This window comes from Ambystoma mexicanum, chromosome 4q, assembly GCF_040938575.1.
Source record: "Ambystoma mexicanum isolate Mex_15411 chromosome 4q, UKY_AmexF1_1, whole genome shotgun sequence".
Taxonomy (NCBI): Eukaryota; Metazoa; Chordata; class Amphibia; order Caudata; family Ambystomatidae; genus Ambystoma; species Ambystoma mexicanum.
Window position 1 is genome coordinate 962,169,554 of NC_090928.1, and position 20,443 is coordinate 962,189,996.

At 45.3% G+C, this 20,443-nt stretch overlaps 1 protein-coding gene across 1 annotated transcript in view; it reads right to left on the reverse strand.

The window, feature by feature from the left end:
* Positions 1–20,443, reverse strand: part of KCNH1 (potassium voltage-gated channel subfamily H member 1) — a 2,382,450-nt gene that overhangs the window by 2,072,426 nt on the left and 289,581 nt on the right. Inside the window, exon 3 of the mRNA XM_069608514.1 lies at positions 2,068–2,191. Within this exon, the coding sequence (XP_069464615.1) occupies positions 2,068–2,191 (124 nt within the window). The remainder of the gene's footprint in view (positions 1–2,067; positions 2,192–20,443) is intronic.

Sequence of the window (20,443 nt, forward strand, 5' to 3'; positions counted from 1 at the left end):
TTATGGCGCTTTGCTGCGACACCTTGCTTCAATGAAGATAAGGAAGGGCCTGTTTCCCCTTCCCGCTGGCTCAACACCTTTTTAGAACATTGCTTATGCTACTTAGGTTCACTGATGCAGCGACACTGTTTTAGGATTGTCTTGTATCCTGATCATTGTTCCTCAGCATATGACTCTGACTTTTATTGGACTACAATCATTTTCTCTGCTCCTGGCCTTCTGCTTGTTTTTCCTGCCTCTTCCTTTGGGACTTCTACATTTTGTATACCTGCTGTTGTTGCTGACACACTCCCACACTGCTTTCCCACACTGCTTTCCCACATGCTTGCCCAGCACACTGCCGTCTTGCCTTGCTGCTATATATTGTTATAACCCCTTCATTGTGGGTAAGACGTGTCCTCCTTAAACACACCATAATGTGCCTATTTGCTCCTGCTTCTTGGTCTTTAGTGATCTTTTGACTGTTCTTTTTCTCATGCCATATGGCTACATTACTTACTATGTGCTCGATGTGTCCTCCCTTCCCTAACCCCTCACTTATGTCCGATGTTCTTTCACTGTAACCCACACCTTCCTGTTCTCAATGTCTTCTGGATGCCTGCCTCTTGCAATTTTGGCCTTGGCTATGTTGCCCCCAGTTCTCAGTCACTTACCTGCTAGTCTTAACGTTTGTCTGCATGCCTGATGTAGCCCCTCATTCCACGAGGCAAGGCTTTTCCAGTCTTCAGTCACTTACATGCTAGTCTTAACTGTTTGCCTGCATGATTGATGTAGCCCCTAATTCCATGATGCAAGGCTTTTCCAGTCTTCAGTCACTTAGCTGCTAGTCTTAACTGTTTGCCTGTGTGCCTGATGTAGCCCCACATTCCATGAGGTGAGGCTTTTCCAGTCTTCAGTCACTTAGCTGCTAGTCTTAACTGTTTGCCTGTGTGCCTGATGTAGCCCCTCATTCCATGAGGTGAGGCTTTTCCAGTCTTCAGTCACTTAGCTGCTAGTCTTAACTGTTTGCCTGTGTGCCTGATGTAGCCCCTCATTCCATGAGGTGAGGCTTTTCCAGTCTTCAGTCACTTAGCTGCTAGTCTTAACTGTTTGTCTGCATGCCTGATGTAGCCCCTCATTCCATGAGGTGAGGCTTTTCCAGTCTTCAGTCACTTAGCTGCTAGTCTTAACTGTTTGTCTGCGTGCCTGATGTAGCCCCTCATTCCATGAGGTGAGGCTTTTCCAGTCTTCAGTCACTTAGCTGCTAGTCTTAACTGTTTGCCTGTGTGCCTGATGTAGCCCCTCATTCCATGAGGTGAGGCTTTTCCAGTCTTCAGTCACTTAGCTGCTAGTCTTAACTGTTTGTCTGCATGCCTGATGTAGCCCCTCATTCCATGAGGTGAGGCTTTTCCAGTCTTCAGTCACTTAGCTGCTAGTCTTAACTGTTTGCCTGTGTGCCTGATGTAGCCCCTCATTCCATGAGGCGAGGCTTTTCCAGTTTTCAGATCCCTCATACCTGCTTGTCATATATTGCATCGGGTTCCTAATGCAAACTGCCTACTTGTCCATGCACTTTTAACTTTTTGCACGTTTTGTACATCTCATCCGTCCCTTCTTGCACTTCCTTTCCTCCTCCTCTTTCATGTTCAGTACTTGCACATTCGAAATCGTCTCACAACCTAGTCAGAATGTCTTTGTTTGTCTTCCTTCCATCTACCCCTCCATCACCTCCCTCTCCCCTTGCTCTCAAGCTGTAGCACTTGCATGTTCCGACTTTAAAGAATGTTTAATAACATTGTTTTTATTTTGTACCTTACTCCCCTCCCCTATTCCCCTCTTGTCTTGATGTGCCTTGAAACAATTTTTGCTGTATAGTGCGCATTATAAATAACCAATAAATAAAATAAAAACATATATACCCATTTGGAAGGCTTTCCTTTGAAAAGTGATGTCACAGGTGTTTGGCTCACACCTCAATTACACCCGAATAAATAATTCAATTAAATGTCACACATGAGATTCAACCATGCCTTGCTTAATAACCAGTCAAACAACAGTGTATTACAAAAAGTACATGTGCAAACAAACCTGCAGGTGCTACTTTTTTGCATAACTTCTGCTCTATGATATCCCGATAGTTTGCAAAATCCATCGTTGCTGTAGACGATTGGCCAATCCACTATCTGGGCATTACCCAAGACAAAATTAGTATCTGTTTAAGAGAACACAGAAAAAAGATTATTATACACCCGTATGAATTACATTGCTGTTTATTGGTTGTATACAAAATATAATTTGAACTCATTGGTTTGCTTCACATTCTGCCTTTCAAGGAAACATTTGGGACATTTTGACAGAGGACCCTGCACTACATTGGCAATTGAAATTGAAAGTAGACGCGTTCTTCAGTAAAAACACGCAGTGGCCTCTCCGTGACGCTCTCTAAAGTCTTTTGGTAGTTAGCAACAAACTGTTTTCAGGAAACTTTGTCAAGCATCTAAGTAGCCAACAGTAAAGTTTGCCTGGGTTATTACCTGTTTTTCAATTAAACTAGATTTGGGCAAGTCCCACTTTGGGGAACCTAGCCCTTTTAGCCATGTTTGAGAGCCATGCTTGAGAGCTATGACTCAAATACCGGCTTTAATCCTATCCTGGTGACTATGTAGAAGACATGGCACTGGAATTCAGGTTTCAAATTAAGTGCTAGAATGCCCAAACAAATCTTCACTGATTAGATAAATCGCAGAGAAAAATTGGTGATAATTACATGACTACATTGTTTAAAGCATTCTGACGAGTTCTAATTAAGGCCTATCACGTTTCAACAGCTGGCACTTAGAGTGACACCAAGACCATGTGGTTTCATCACTAGGTATAGTTAAGTATGTAGAGGGGGGTGAACTAAAAGGTAATGGGGAACTTCCCCAAGGAAAGAAAATTAACAAGAACAACAAAATATTTAGGATGGCCTTCTCCATGTATGTATCTTTCTCATTGTATGAGGGGGCCAGGCCTTCCCCTTGGACTCTGGCATCAAAGATTCCTCCCTCTTATCAGGTGTTATGGGCTGAGGGATTGCCGAACCCCCTCCTTTCACAAGCTCTCAAAGCTCCAGGGAGGTGGTGCCACCTCCACCTTCCCTGGCGTAGCAGGCGCATGGGGCTCCTGAACCCTATATCCGATTCTCAGTGTGAACTTTGCCAGGTCCCATATGCCTCTGGACTAATATGGTCACTAAGCTTTGGGAGCCACTGGGTGATTTGGTCATAGCTGGGGAGGGATAGGGAGTCTTCCCTTAGTGGGGGTGACTGAGCCCTTGTCCCATCTCCTCTCTGTACTCTCCTTGACTCAGTCTCCTTCCTCCTCTAAGACTTACGACTAAGCCCACCAGAGCCTGCCTATTCTGGCTGGCTAGGCCCTGGTATTTCTTGCAGTCTTTCTTACTCTTCAATCTTCTCTGATTCCTCCCCACTCCATCTGTCTCCTTTCCCTCTGCTGTTAACATTGCTCCTGGGCTCTGAGGTTCTCCCACCTTCTTTAACCAGGAGCCTTATTTCCTCTGCCTGAACCTACCCTTGCCACCCCTTGGCTTCAGACCTGTCTACCTCCTTGGCAGCCACGACTTCCTTCTATGCACTCTCCTCTGATGTATCACCCTCTTTGGTACCAAACCCTTCATTTCCACTTCTAATGTTATCACCTCCTTCACCACTATGAATACCACACCTCCTCCCCTCACCTGAAGTTACCACCTCTTGCCACGCTACTCCTGTCACCACTTCCATCTTCTACACTTCTAATATCCCTACCTGCTTCTCCTTTACTACTATCAACTCCTTTCTCACCCCTTTAGCTCTCACCACCTTCTCCAGCTCTCCTCTGCCGCCACAACTCAAATCTCCTCCACTCCTCTAGCCACCTCTGTCACCACCTACCAACCTCCAGCCTTGACCAAATGTCAGCCTAATGCGCCTATGACAACGCTCTGCAGCTTGGGCTGGAAGTGTTTATACTCTGTTCCCTCCTCCCCTTGGATGGGTCCTTTAATAAGTGTTTGCATATGTGAAATGTAATTGAGTGAAGGCTGAGAATGGCTGGTCTCTTTGAGAACACCTGTATGTGGTCTGTGCTGAGGAGGTAAAACCAAGCCTATGTATGGCCTGTCCACCATCTTGAAATGTATATATGCTTCCCAGACCCACCTGGCAGCTGCCTGCACTGAGGCAAGGTGTTTCCAGAGTGTGAACTCAGTGTTGGAAACACCCCAGGTAAACTTTCTATCTCCTCTGTATCTATGTTCACACTCACCCAGCATCACAAATGAAACAAACTTTCCCTAGTGCACGATTCACTCCCCAGGGAACAATGATAATGTTGGGCCAGTTTCCCAGTGTTTGAGGAAGTCGCAGGCTCGAAGGATTCTGCATATGGGACCACAGTGTCTATTGAGTGTCCAACAAATCCCTAAAACGTATTCTTCTGAAGTGCCGAGTGAGCTGGCTGGATCCAGACCTACACTACCTTTGTCTGGGACAAGCAGAGGGCTTCCTTTAAATGGAAAGCCTTCAATTTCAGAGTTGTATATTTGGGCATGACTGGAGAGAGTGTTGTGCTCTTTTAACTGGGATAGGAGGATCCTTCAACCATATAAGTGGTTATTCATAGGGCTCTAGCTATGGATTACCCCCTAGGGTTGGTTTTCCCTGATGGCCCAGAGCGCTAGAGAGGGGCTGGGATCCGGGAACTGGCCTCAGGTGAGTCTGTGTGTACCCTGGTAGTAACCTGAACCTGAACTTTATTGCAAGCTATTTGCGTGGCTATATTAGTGGATTAACCCCTTAGAGTTGTTTTTTGCTGGTGGTGTAGTTGACTAGGGACTGGCTGGGAGACCTTGTACTGACCTCTGGTGAGGCAGCGTGGTGTGTGTTGCTCGTTTAAATGGCCTTAAACATAAAGCTTCTCTAGACACACCCCTTTAGTACATGGAAAAATGGATGTGTCTGCAGTACAGGTCTCCTGCAACCCATTAAGTGTCAGGCATGCTTTTTTCCATTGTGACTGGTAGTCAGTGAACCTCTTCACAGCATTGTGACTAGGGTGAACTTTGTAGCGGCCGCAAATTGCACATATTTCCGGCCGCAAAAACGCTTCCTGAGTTGGCCACTATGGGCCTCATTAGGACCCAGGCGGTAAGGGGTTTACGGCGGCGTAAACAGCGCCGACCCTTACCGCCTGATTCCGAGGTCCCTTAGCACCATGGAGGATTTAACACCTGCTTTTAGCAGGTGTTAAAATCCATGGCGCTAAGGGACCTTGTCGTTAATTACGCCACCGTAATTTACGGTGGCGTAATTAACGCCTTCCCCACTCCCATTATGCCCTATGGGGCAAAAATGGGAATGGGGAAGGATAAATGGGTTAATGGGGACTTACCGCTCCGCCAACCTCGGAATGGGGCGGTAAGTCCGCCAACCACCATGGCGTAAACGTAGTTTACGCCATGGCGGTAAAGGTACGACCCAGGCGGTAACTTACCGCCTGGGTCGTAATGAGGCCCTATGTCAGATAGTGTGTCTATTTCAAGTGCCCTGAGAATACCATCAGGGGTTTTGGATACTGGCACTTGCATTAGATAAATAAATAGGAGATTTAGGTCGGGCATTAGTCTTGTTCACACATTCATTTTGAAAGATTTTGCTCGGCCGTGAGAGCGCCTACATTTCATTGTACAAGAAGATGTCCATTATGGGGTCTAGAGCCTTCAAAGAGAAGAAAGAAGAGGAAACGGTCAAAGAACAAACCAGGAGGGAGATGGGGGTAACAGGACAAGAGCAGAGCTAGAAAATGGGAGCAAAAAAGAATGAATAATCATGAAAACTGTAGTAAAATAGGAATAAAGGAAAAGTAAAGAAAAAAGTGTCGGTGAAAAGGGCAACAGAAAAATGGAAAAATGAAAAAGGAGAGAAAAAAGTAGAGAAAAGGATATGAGAGAAAGTGTTTGCGTTTATGGAGTGACCGCCTCCTGGTTGCAAGCAATATACGGCCACCCCCCGGCCCCCCGCCCCCCGCCCCAACTGTATAGAAAATGAATATTACGAGTGACCTGAGCTGGGTGGCCTGACGCATGTCGTGCAGCATTGAGCCTCCACTGTCAGAGCCTACCTCGGCGACTTTCAATATCCTTGTATAGTACAAATGGGGGTACTTTGCCTCATATATATCACAGCAGTATATACCTTGGCGTAGGCCCAGCTCATGAAACCCAAATACAATACTGCTATGGGACCACGACTGTACGGTAATTAAATTCGGACATAACAGCAATCCTATTATCAAATTAAATTAATGTTGTAACATCACAATCCCATTCCCCCTGAACCTTCCTCCATGGCTCTGCTCCTTCCACAGGGACTTTTGGATAAAAATGTCTTACATGTCAGGATAATTAGTGTAGGAGGAAGGAGAGAACGTGTATTATTTTTTTTATTGTATGGCCAGCTGTGGCCTGGGAACCAAAAGAGATCTTGGAAATAATGTTCAAAGTGGCCCCATTTTACATTTGTTTATCAAGCCAAATCTTTTCCTATGAGAAAATGTGGGAATAAAATAGTTGACCACACAAAAGAGGCCCAGGGTGCAGAGGCCTACTGAGAAATCTCCAGAGTTCCCTATAGGCCAGTCCAGCCCTGTGTATGGCCAGAAAAAGAGCATGTATATCTGAAAGGAGCAGATTTTCCACCGATCTGGAATTTGTGCTGAAAAAACTGTGGGTGAAGGAAACTGCACTGTCAGACAGAATAACACGGGCACGGTCTTAGCTGCACATCAGAGTGTCGGATTTTTCTTCATCTTTCAATAAGATAAATAACGTTTTGTGGGGCTTATTCGATGGGGGAGGAAACAACAGAACAATATGTCCTCATAAAAACTGAATTCAAGCACAAAGTATCAAATAGAAAGCCAATATACCTTCTGGTATCAATGGGATAAAATGAAAATAATTCTATTTATTTTTTTGTTTTTATTTATTTTATTTAATGCAAAGTACAGGGAAAACAATGCATTTTTGGTGCAAAAATGCTTACTTTTTTAAACATTGATTTACAGAGTGGAGGACCAGTGTCCTTAACAATGGGTGAGAGTATGTGACTAAAAGGCCAGATAATGCAGGATAGGTAGAAACATGGGCCAGGGACAACGACAGGAGAGCATGATATAGGAACGGGAGAGTGCAGGCAGTGCTACGTTTTAGGATTAAGTGATAAGTGCTGTGGGGTTGCCGTATAGACATAGGGAGAGAGGAGAACAGGGAGATGTGGTGGCGTAGAATGCTATACAAGTGGTTCTCCAGAAAGGAAGAGAGCTAGGAGGTTGGATTCAAATAGGGATAGAGTGGGAGTATTGCAGAGAGGAAGGTCATTCCACGGTAAGGGAGCGGGGAGAGTGAGAGAGGAACGAGACAGAGCGCAAAGGACGCGACAGGTGGCAAGGAGGTCAGCCACAGATGATCATAGGGAGCGAGGGGGAGAGTAGGGCATGAGATGGGCCGATAGGTATGGTGGGGCAAGTCTGCATATAATTTTGAAGATGATGAGAATGAGTTGATACTTTGCCCTCTGTCTCAAAGATAACCAGACTAACTGATGACAGGCTTGGGAGGTGAAGGTGATGCAGGGAAGATATCAGGGTCTTTCAAGGTTTGTGGCTTTCTTCCTGCAGCCTTAGCAGCTCATACAACCGAACATTCCACAGTTTCCGCTACTTCATTCTATAGAGCAAATACCAAAATTAGATCAGTGCTTAATATAGTTTTGTTCCCTTTATAACCGTTGATATTGGTAGTTTTGAATACTTTGTATTTGTATTTGTATTTGTATTTGTATTTGTTTATTTATAACGCGCAAACCATCAGGCCCGGGGGCATCAGGGCGCAATTTGTACAGGGTTGCAAGAAAAGAGCATACAGGGAGATAAATTACAAAAAAGTATAACAATACAGCGTAATAAACAATACAGCGTAATAAAGAGACTTAATAGTTACATATCTTACACATGGTACAGTCGTACAGTTCCCAAGGCACTGCAGAGGAAGTATCCCTGCGGTAGTTGGGAAAGGAAGTAGACCGGAAATCGTGGAGGGAAAGGCGGGTTGGGTAAGTAGGAACGATGTCTGACACAGCTATTGCTGGTCAAAGAGCCAAGATTTGGTTCTCTTCTTGAAGGCGTTGAAGGAATCTTCAGCTCTGATGGCAGCGGGGAGGGTGTTCCAAAGTTTGGAGGCTAGGACAGGGAAGCTAGTGCCTCCCGCTTGTTGGAGCTTAAACCTAGGGATAGTCAGGCAGTGAGTCTGAGCAATTCTTAGTGGTCGGGCAGTGGAGTGGCGCGTAAGCCGACTGCAGAGATAGATCGGAGCCTTGTTGGATAGGCATTTGTGCGTGAGGGCAAGCGTTTTTAGGGAAATTCTCTGCTTCACGGGTAACCACCTAAGGCTAGCTCTGGCTTCTGAGATGTGGTGGTTACGAGGTATGTTCAGAGCCGCTCGAATTGCATTGTTCTGGGTGGTTTGGAGTTTGGACAGATTTTCTTGGCTGGTGCCTAGATATAGGGTACTGCAGTAATCTATTTTTGCCATGATAAGTGTTCTCGCTAGTGTGACGCTATTGTGGGTGGTGAGGAATGGTCTGCAGGCTGAAATGAGTTTGCACGTGTAGGCGGAGGAGGATCTGACTGCATTAGTTTGACGTGACAAGGAAAAGGTGGAATCCAGGTAAAAGCCTAGTGTTTTGGTGTCTTTCGAGACTTGTATGGAGTTGCCGTCTATGATGAATGACTGATAAGATGGCTCCAGTTTGCTCAGGCGTTGTGAAGTACCTAGAATAAGTAGCTCCGTCTTATCGTCGTTCAGACATAGTTGGTGCTGGGCCATCCAGACTTGGATGACCAGGTAGACGTCATTGAGGGCCTTGGTGTCAGCAAGGTAGTCACCCGAGATGGGAATGAGTATCTGGGTGTCGTCCGCATAGTTGGTGTAGGAGACACCCAGATAATCGAGCACATCGAAGAGTGGTTTCGTAAAGATATTGTAAAGGGTAGGAGACACGCAAGAGCCCTGAGGAACACCGCAATGAATAGGGGAGGGAGCTGCGGCAGCGGAGGGTGCAAAGACCCTCATAGATCTGTTGCTCAGGAAGGATTTGATCCAGGCCGCTGCGGAGGGAGAGAAGTTGGCAGCAGAGTGGAGGTGCCTGCAAAGGATCTGGTGGTTAACCAAATCAAATGCGGCGGAAAGGTCGAGGAGTAATAGCATTGCTAATTTGCCCTTGTCCTTCAGGACTTCGATCTGGGTTTTTAGGTCTAATAGAGCCGTTTCGGTCCCGTGTCTGGGCCGAAATCCGGATTGTCGTAGACCTAGCAGATTGTTTGATTCAAGGTAGTTTTGGATCTGCAGGTAAGCTGCACGGTCCAGTATCTTCAGCAAGAATGGTACTGTAGTAATAGGTCGGAAATTCGTAGGTATGTTTGGGTCAAGGGAAGGTTTTTTTAGTAGCGGGATCACCCAGGCGTCTTTAAGGTTGTCCGGGACAACACCTGTTTCAAAGGAAGAGTTAATGAAGGCTGTAATGAAAGGGGCTAAGTCATGGGCAGAGTCCTTAATGATGGGAGCTGGGCACGGGTCACCTGGGCAGTTGGAAGGTTTCATCCTGAGGATGATATTTTCTACTTCGAAGATAGTGAGAGGTGCGAAGGTGAAGGGTTTGATGTTGGCAGAGTTGGAGGGGGTGGGCCTAGTGGGGGAGGATGAGCGGTTGTCGCGCCTCAGGCAGTCCTGCTTATCTTTTATTTTAGATTGGAGCAAAGAGATTTTGTTTAGGAGGGCTAGGAGGAATGTTAGCACACCATTTCCTGTCTTTAGTGCAAGTGTCTGGCGGGGATACTGGGGTTTCGAGCTCTTTTATAAATGGCGTCTTTATAAATGAGGGAGGCGAGGAGGAAGCCGTCTTTATGCTCATCAGATGGGTGGCTTTTCCACCGGTTTTCCGCGCAGCGTTTGGCTTTGCGAAGGAATCTTAGCTGTGGAGTGAACCATGAGTTGAGGTGTGCTCGTGGTTTAGCCTTTCTAAGTTTAGTTGGTGCTAAATACAATACAATACAATACAAATGTGATTGCATATTCTCATTTTGGATCAGTCAACACTTGTCTTGAAGTTAGGAAAGTTTTGAAATCTTAAGAAAGGCTATGTTTTTTTTTTGAAAGGTACAGCTGTCGGCAAACTAGTAAGGTTGCAACCTTAAACTATCTGTTATTGCATCTGAGATAGAACCTACTTTGAACCTCCCTGCCTCTCTGAAACTGTGCCAGTTGAGTGGGGGGTACCCCAGGGGTCCTCATTATCGCCCTTACTGTTTAATATCTATATTCAAATATTGTTGAATATTCTTTCGGAATGTGGGTTGTCATACCACTCATACGCAGACGACACCCAAATTTACGTGCGACGCAATCAACCGCCTGAAGCAGTAAACACTGTGCTGTCCTGCGCAATCAAGATCAAGAGCTGGATGTTGGAAAAAAATTACAGTTGAACCCGGCAAAAACTGAGGTTACTGTATTCGGCGCAAGAAGACTGGTATAGGATATGGCTCATAATACTCCATGCCCCTCCCACTTTGGTGCCCTGACTAGGTATGCAAATACGGTAAGAAACCTCGCCTGTATCTGGCAGTCCAGTATGGACAGCAAATTGCAGGTCAGTCAGATGGTAAAAAAATCCGTATATTTTCAATTGAGGCTTTTAAAACCAGTAATGCCTCTTAACGAAGTGAAGGATCGGGCGACCGTAGTTGGAATACTAACCAATGCTAGTCTGCACTACTGCAATTCCCTCTGTATGGAGACTGCAGGTAGCCCAAAAATCTGGTAATAGACTTTCATTGAGCAGAAGAACAGCACTTCAGAAGGCAGATACATTGGCTTCCAGTATCTCAGAGGATCCTTTTCAAAGTACTCTGCAGGGTGTTTAAGTGCATCCAGGGGCCAGCACCAGCCTATTTGAGTACAAAGATCCCGCTGTACCACCCTCAAAGACAGCTGCGCTCTTTAAATCAGCGTTGTTTGCTGATCCCAAGGGTTAGAACAACAACATGGGGTGAGCAAATGTTTTCCGTTCTAGGTCCCCGAATGTGGAATGCTCTCCAGTCGAACCTTCGTCTCCTTGACTCCTTGACAATTTTCAGGAAACAACAAAAAACTTTTTTGCATAGTGTACTCACTGCAATGAGTTACATAAGAACATTTCTGCGCCTAGATGCATTTGTGCTTGGTCCCCTCATGGGTATGCACGTTATAAATGTACAAATCAAATGAACCTCCTCTTCCTCTCTCATACCCATATCTGTCTGCTATTCAGGCATGGTGCACTGCTAACAATCTCTGCCTTAATGCCAGTAAGACCGAGATTCTTCTTATTGGGACTCCTGCTCCCTCCTTTCTCTCTACACTCCGGCTGCCCTCCATGGGCCCCCTCCCCTCGCCCTCCTGAGAGTAAAAAAACATAGGTGTCATCTTCAACTTCTCGCTCTCCTTCTCTCCTCACATCACAAACCTTGCCAAGAAGGCTCACTTTCAACTTCACCTCCTCAGAGGCATTCTTCCTTTCATCACCTTCCCCCAGAAACTCAATGTCTCCAGAGCTCTGGTCCTCTCCAGGCTGGACTACTGTAACAGCCTCTTCCTCAATGTACTTAATTCCTCCCTTTGCTCAGTTCAACTAATCCAGAATAGAACGGCAAGACTTATCCTTCGCCAGGGACCACAATTCTCCAGCCCTAAAATCTCTCCACTGGTTCCCGGTTGCTGCAAGGATCAAGATCAAAACCCTCTGCATCATCCAGAAGGCTTTCTGGGGTGTGAGCCCCCACTACATCCAACTCTCTGTCCCTAAATACCTCCGTGCTAGAGCCCTTTGGTCTTCTAGCTCTAACTCTCTGCAGATCAGACGCTTCTCCAAGCAGAGAATGGGTGGTAGATCTCTCTCCTGCACAAGTGTCTCCCTCTGGAATGGCCTGCCTGCCCTCTCAGACTTGAGTCAGATCTCCTTAAGTTCTGGAAGCTTCTCAAGACCTTCCTTTTCTCTTCCTCCTTTCCTCTCCTCCTCCACTGCTAATTTATTCCCCCTCTGCCTCTTGACTGGCTGCCTGGTTCCTTCAGATTCTCACAGGGCACTAGGCCCTCCCCTACCAGTCTACCCCTATACTTGGTCTCCTCTGACCACCCCCCCAACCTGCACTTGCCCTTCTGGGCTCCCTACCCTTGCACTAGCCTGGCTGGGCCTGCACCTCCTTAGCCTTTCTAGCCCGTTCCTCGCACTTAGCTCATGGACCTTCTGCCCCTGAACTCTCTTCTTCCTGGGCTCTGTCAACCTGGCCTACCCGGTCAATTGCTTAAACCTCCGGCACTTCCCCCCTCTCCCTTGCACTTCTATTACTGCACTTGCAAAATCCAAATGTCACAAGGCCTAGTAGGACAATTCTGTTTTTGTCATCCTTGCCCCCCCTTGTCTTGTTGCACATTGAAACACATTGGGTATAGGCGCATTATAAAAACCCAATAAATAACAAAATTAAATAAACGAGCAATAACATTGATGAACGCAGTTTTAAGTTACTTCTTATGGAAAAACTGGTTGCAGAAATTAGATGTCTATAGTGCTCTATGTTAGTGCATAGATCATAAACTCCATCTGCACATTTCTGCCAAAGGTCTACAATGTATACTATTCCTTGTCATATAGAGAGCTAAGTTTTCATGTAAGTTGTTCTAAGGATTCACATGCAAATTGTTGTCATTTTCGGAATTTATTTTATAAATTGAAGAAACTTACATTCACTCACTAAGCAAAGTTAGCAATTGAAATGTTTCCATCAATGTATGTCTCTTTTAAAAAAATGTCCTCAATCAATGCTTGCCTTATTTTCTTGATTATAGGCTGATTTCCTGAAATATATCCCCATGATCATAGACAGATCTCCTCAAATACATCTCCTTTACATGTGTTTCACTGCTTATGCAGCTCATCGAGACTTCTTCTGTCACAGTCTTCTGGTTCTTTCCTTCCTGCACTGGTGGAGTTCAAGTCTGGACATGTCCTTTCTTCTGATGTATTGCAGTCCTCCGTAGATGCTGAATATTTCAGTGAGGTAGCTTGGGGACTTTAAGGTGACAGCCTTATAGATAATGCAACATGATTTGAATATAATACAAGCGTGCAGGAGGAGCCATCGCAGTTCAATGAGGGTCAGGGTAATGTGGTTGAATTTGCAGAGTTCTTTGATGAGTCACGCTGCTGCATGCAGGACCCATCTCAGGGGTGCCAGGGTAATCGGAATGCCTTCCAAAAGGATATTGCCACCATCATGGTGGGAGAAGACCAAGGATTGAAGAGCAGATCTGAAGTTGTTTCCTGGGATTAGGGGTTTGATTTTCTGCAGGAGAGAAAGTTGGTACCAAGGATATCCAGTCTTTGCATCAAAATAATTAGCAGCAAATTACTATCCATCAAAATCTATTCATTGAAATGCTTTTCCATCAAAGGCATATTCATTGAATGAATTTCGATGGATTTTTAGGGTTAGTGTTAATGTTGGGGTTAGGGTTAGGATTAGGGGGGTGCCCTTGGTGGTTGGGGAGTTGGGTGGAAACCCCCAATAAAGTTAGGGTTAGGGTTAGAGATAGGGTTAGGGTTAGGGTAAGGGTACCAGTTAGAGTTAGAGTTGGAGTTAGAGTTGGGGTTAGGGTTGGGGGGTGCCCTCGGGGTTTGGAGGAGGTTGGGGCGGATCCCCCCAATAAAGTTAGAGGAAGCTGGCCAGTGCTGAAATACTTTAAAGATTTAAGCACTGAACAGCTCCCTCTAACTTTATAAAGTTAGCCATGTTTCATCGAATTTCCATGCAAAAAATGTAAAGTGTTTATGTAACAAAACCTTATTCGATTGAAGGGTTTCGATGCATAAACACTTTGCAATGGAAATGATTCGATGCATCTAATTCTCAATGAAAAGGATTTGATGCAAAGACCATAAACCGTTACCAAGCAGTGTGTGACTTCCTTGCAATGTGCTCTTTAAAGGTGAGGTGTTTGTCGATGTCAAACCCAAGGGACTTAGTGCAGGTGGCTGGCTCGGGTGTGAAGACCTTGAGGTTCATAGCAGAAAGACACATCTGTATGTCAGTGTGTTCGGTGTTGTTGGTCAGCATTAGGAATTCAGTCTTGGAGAGGTTCAGATTCAAGTAAGGATTGGATCAATGTGAGGCAGTTAATGAGCTTCTGGATGTCTTTGATGCAGGCTATCTAGAGGTAGATACACATGTTATTTTGTAGAATTGTGCAGCATTTAATGTCATTTAATTGTTTTATTGCTTGTGTTATGTAATCTTTGAGATTCATGACTGCAATTTTGACTCCATTGCTTGCTGGTTTAATTATATCATTTACGTTTTCCTGTAATTCATTTAAGACCTTAATTTCATTTTTTGAGAGACGATAGAATGTGTTGGTTTGTATTTTGCTTAAGCTCCATTTTTCATAGGTCCTCTGTGGCTAACTTGTAGAAGATATCAATGTCTTGTGGTAGACAAGGAATCCATTTTGATTTAGGTTCCAGTTTGCTACTCTGTGCGAATCCGTTTGAGTATTGAATTCTTCTTTGAAACTATATTGAGTAAATCTTCTATTTCTTCTATGTTCATAAGAGTCACTTTATCTTTTACAAACTTTATCCTCATTTTGAAAATACTTGTCTCCTGATACATCCAAGTTTTGCATTCAGGTAATGTTAAAAAGTGTTTGTAGTTCTTACATTTCTACAGAACTTGTACAGGTCAAAAATAATTTGTATGTAATCATTAAAGTGACTTGGGATAAATGATAATCCTTTGCTTAGTGGTGAACGTAATTTCTTTTGATAGTTTATATTCAGTATCTAGATCCTCTTTAATCGTGTAGTCATGCCTTGGTTTTATTTTTGTTTTGATTTTTCTCCCTCGCTCTTGCCCCTTTGGTTGGTGAGTTGATATATGTCTTGTGTCTATACATGAATATCCTGTTTGCAATAATTTTGGATTTATATTGTAATGTTTCATTTTTTTTCTTGGTTCCCCTAAATTGAAAAGTCACTGTCTGCATTTTTGCTGGTAGTGTGAATTGCATGACCAATTTCAGTTTCACTTGCGGATTCGACCTTTGATGATAATGGTAATAATCACATTTCTTGTGTTTTTAATGTCTATGCTATGCTTCACTTATATGTTTGTGTTATGGTTTCTTTCAAATGTAATTATTCTGACTTCTTGATGGTCCTTTTCATCACATTTGAATGTCATTTGTTCCTTATTCTTAAGGTCCATTATAAAAACGACCTAGAACTTCATACAAAATGTTTTCATGCTTGAATGTAGCTTCTGGTATGTTGAGCTGCCTAGTTTATGTTTTTATCATGATAATGTATTTCAATGTTTTGACAATGTTGTGCTTGTTTGATTCGTTTGATAATTATATATTTTTTTAGTTTATAGTGCAATTGGTTAGTTAACACCTTATACACTATTCTTATAGATATTTGAAAAGTTCATTACAATTCATTACATTACAAACATTACAGGTTACCATTACATATCATATCATTCATTACAAAAAGTCAAGTTCTATAATTATCTAATGACATTTAACATAATTGCTTAAAAGCTTCTTCCTATAACATTAAAACTATATATATATATATATATATATATATATATATATATATATATATATATATATATGGGATACATTACTCACCGTAATCGTATTTCTGATGCTTGTATCTGCTTAGATTCACATGCTGTGCATAGGCCGACATCTAGTCGGCCTATGCACAGCTGCAGCTGCAGAGTATTACAGTTTGTTTTTCGAAACTCGAAAATGGGCGTCGACACAGGGCGTGCCAGTAATACTATCCCTAGTGTGACGTCCACTGTACCCAAGATCCCTCACGCGTCTAGGATCCTCAGATTGTATTTTTTCTGACATGAGGTAGCATGAGGAGTAGCGTGAGTACAGATAATCCAAGTAGATAGACAGAAAGGTAAGACTACAAGCAATCATGCTCCTTCTCTCAGAGGGGAGGAAGGGTGGGTCGCATGTGAATCTAAGCAGATACAAGCATCAGAAATACAATTACGGTGAGTAATGTATCCCTTCTGAGGCTTGTGGAATCTGCTTAGATCACATGCTGTGCATAGATTAGCGAGCAGTACCTGAAGAAGGAGGTGGGATGTGAGAAGGGTCATGAGCAAATAAGTGTCTTAGAACCGCTTGTCCCACTTGTGTATCTGCCTTGGAATGGGTGTCAATGCAGTAATGCTGAGTAAAAGTGTGAATAGAGCTCCAAGTAGCTGCTTTGCAAATGGTGTCAAGGGGTACATTTGCAATGAAAGCCAGAGTGGCCCCAATGCCTCTAGTAGAGTGGGCTCTTGGCGTGAAAGGCAGAGTTCTTTCAGAGAGTGAGTAACACAGCTGGATACAGTTAATAATCCACTTCGAGATGGCACCTTTAGAGACGCGATCCCCCTCTCTGCCTGTAGCTACGGAGACAAACAGTTGATCTGTTTTCCTTAGCGGTCTGGTTTTATTTACATAGTAGAGGACCGCCCTACGCACATCTAGGGTGTGTAGTTTCACCTCAGCCGAGCTTTGCGGGTCCTGGAAGAAAGCCGGAAGCTCGATGGACTGGTTTACATGGAATTTAGATATACATTTAGGTGAGAACCTAGGGTGTGTGCGTAAAACCAGTTTGTCTTTATGGACAGTAAAGAAGGGATCCTGCACCGACAGAGCCTGAATTCCACTGACCCTTCTTATAGAAGTAATAGCTACTAAGAAGGCAGTTTTATAAGTCAGGTGTTTGAGACTGCTTTTATGCATGGGTTCGAAAGGGGGGCCCTTGAGCTTGGCTAGCACCACATTAAGGTCCCACCCTGGTGGTGGGTTTGAAATAGGAGGGTGAAGTCTCTTTACTCCTTCCATGAAGGCTTTAACTACTGTTACTTTCCACCACAAAACCTTGCTATGGGAAGTGGTGTAAGCCGACAGGGCTGCCAGGTGTACTTTCAGTGAGTTAAAAACCAATCCTGCATCTAGCAGGTGGAGCATGTATGTAACAATAGTGGAAGGAGTGGAATCAACCGGGTTGATTGATCTACTCTGGCACCAGATAACAAACCTCTTCCATTTGTCAAAGTAACAGTGCCTTGTGTTTGGTTTCCTAGATTCCTTTAGGATGTCCATACACCTCTGTGGCAAATTGAGATGTCCAAACTCTATGACCTCAGGAGCCATGCTGCCAGGTTCATTGAGTTGGGTTGCTGGTGCACTGTTTGACCTTGGTGCTGGGACAGTAGGTTGTACCAGGCTGGAAGTTTGATGGGCTCGCACACCGCCATCCTGCGTAGGTGTGGGAACCACGGTTGTCTTGCCCACATGGGAGCAACTAGGACGAGCGTCATTGACTCTCTGTTCATCTTGTTCACCACTTTCCTGATGAGAGGAGTTGGTGGAAAAGCGTACGCAAACATCCCTGACCAGTTCATCCACAGGGCGTTCCCCTGGGAGTCTGGTTGGGGGAACCTGGATGCAAATCCTGGGCATTGTCTGTTTTCGCTTGTGGCGAATAAGTCTATAGTGGGGAAACCCCACTGAGAGAAGATATTTTCTACGACCTCTCTGTGTAGAACCCATTTGTGTTCCTCTGGGAGGGAGTCTCTGCTCAGAGCATCCGCTAGGGAATTGAGCTCCCCTGGAACATGTTGTGATGACAGGAAGATGTTCCGTCTGAGTGCCCATATCCAGATTTTCTGGGCAAGCTTGGACAGATTTGGCGAGCGAGTCCCTCCTTGCTTGTTCAGGTAGAACATGGCTGTTGTGCTGTCCGTCCGGATTTGCACTGACAGGTTTAGTAGGTGGGGCTCAAACGCCTGAAGCTCTCTGAATACTGCCAGAAGCTCTAGCAAGTTGATGTGGTTCTTGGCCACTGAGTGAGACCAGAGACCCTGAGCTGTGTGGTGGAGATGGTGAGCTCCCCACCCCGTCAGGCATGCATCTGTAGTGACTATTGCCTGTACTTCAGGATCGTAAAAGGGTTTCCCCTGTGCGAGATTCTCTCTTGTCCACCAGTGAAGGCTTTGTGCCAGTGTTGGCGAAACGACCACTAGATCGTCCCACTGACCACTGTTTCGCCAACCATTCCTGCATGGGACGCATGCGCAAGCGCGCGTGGGGGACCAGGTAAATACATGACGCCATCATGCCCAGTAAACGCATTGCTTTGCGTACCGTTATTTGTGGACCGGACTGATAATGCGGAATTTGCAGTAGTATATTCCGAATTCTTTCTTCTGAAGGAAAGGTCAACCACTCTTGGGTATCTAGGATTGCTCCTAGGAATTGTTTTGAGGTGCTTGGCACTAGGCTTGACTTTTTCTCGTTGATTGAGAAGCCTAACACGTGAAGGAGGTCGATAGTCCTTTGAATGTTTGTCCTGCAAATTCCTGGGGTTCCCCCGTTATGAGCCAGTCGTCCAGATAAGGGTACACTGGGATTGTCTCCCTGCGTAGGTGTGCAGCCGCCACCGCCAGTACCTTGATGAATACCCTTGGTGCTGAGGCTATCCCGAAGGGCAGTACCTTGAATTGGTAGTGTCGACTGTCCACCTTGAAGCGCAAATACTTTCTGTGCGCTGGGAACATGGAAATATGAAAATAAGCATCTTTCATATCCAAGGTTGCCATGTAATCCCCCTTTTTTAGGAGGGGGATTACCTCTTGTAGCGTGGTCATACGAAATTTTTGGGGCTTGTCATACTTGTTGGCAGGCCGTAAGTCCAATACTGGGCGCATTGTCAAATCTTTCATTGGCACAAGGAAGTAAGTTGAATAAATACCCTTGTTTACCTGGTGTCCTGGGACGAGTTCTATTGCGTCCTTTTCTAGCAGAATGGCGATCTCCTCGAGGAGAATCTTCTGATGTTCTAAAGAATGTACTCTTTGTCGTGGAGGATGGTTCCGGGGACGCTGTAGTAGTTCTATACAATATCCTGCGGATACTGTTGACAGCACCCATCTGTCTGATGTGATCCCTTCCCAAGCCTGGGTGAAGTTGGAAATGCGTCCCCCTAATGGGGTTGCGTGAGAAGGGACCCTGAACTGAGCGTCACTGCTTTGGTGGAGGCGTGCCGCCTCCCTTGTTGGGGCTGCCTCTGCCCTTACCACGACCTCTCCTATTACCCCTGCCTTAACCCTGTGTAGACTGTTGGTTGTTGTTCCACTGTGTACCCTGCCCCTGGGAATAGGTAGATCCTCTCTGAGAATTGTGGCCACGTGGGCGACGAAAATTACTATTCCCTCTCTGGTTAGGGTGTTTATTGGTTAACTGGCCAAGGGACTTGAGTGTTTCGTATTCGTCCTTGGCATTCTTCAGTGCGTCTTCGACCGCCTTACCAAACAACAGATCGGTTTCCACCGGTTAGTCCAATAATGATGCCTGGGTTTCTGCCTTAAAACCAGACTGCCGCAACCACGCATGTCTCTTGATAACAGTGCCTTCCGCTATCAATCTGCCTGCGTTGCCGCGGCGTCGAAGGTTGCTTTCAAAATGCAACCAGACACGGCTCTACCCTCTGCGGAAATCCGAGCTAACTGGCCCTTTAAAGGTTCAGGAGCAGAGGCTATGAGTGCCGTGACTTCTTCCCACTGATGGCAGTTGTAGCTGGCCAACAGGGTGGTGGAGTTTGCAATCCTTGCTTGATAGGCGGACGTTGAGGCTACTTTCCTGCCGAAACCGTATAGTTTTTTGCTCTCCTTGTCGGGAGGAGCTTCGGACGATGACAAGGGTGTTCCAGCCCTCTTACGAGTGTTGGTGACAACTACGGAATCTGGCTTCAGATGTCCTCTTATATAGAGAGGGTCAGACTTGGCCGCCCTGAAAAGCTTTTCAACCCTGGGATTGACTGCTCTGGTGAGGTTCGGGTTCACCAGGGACGGATCTATTCTCCGCTGAATGGACCTAAGGATAGGGATGGTCTGGGCAACAGGCCTCCTTTCTCCCACTAACTCTTCTGCGAAGTCCCTTTCCTCCTGGACACCGTGGGTGTCAATGTGGAAATGTTCTGCTGCGCGTGCAAGAACCTCATTTAGGAGGGGTTGGTTATCGACCGGGGAGTCGGTAACCGGGGCTTCGTTCTCTACTGGGGAATCTACTCTGTATGTTTCCGGGTCCTCCTCTTCTTCTTCCTGATCCTCATCATCCCCATAGTAGCCCGTCCCGGTTTGCTCTTCTACCATACCAAATTCTTGGTCCTCACCAAAGGAAGCCTCTCCTTGATACAGTGAGTATGGTCTTGCGTATGGTTGTACCTCGAAGGGTTCTGACCTCATC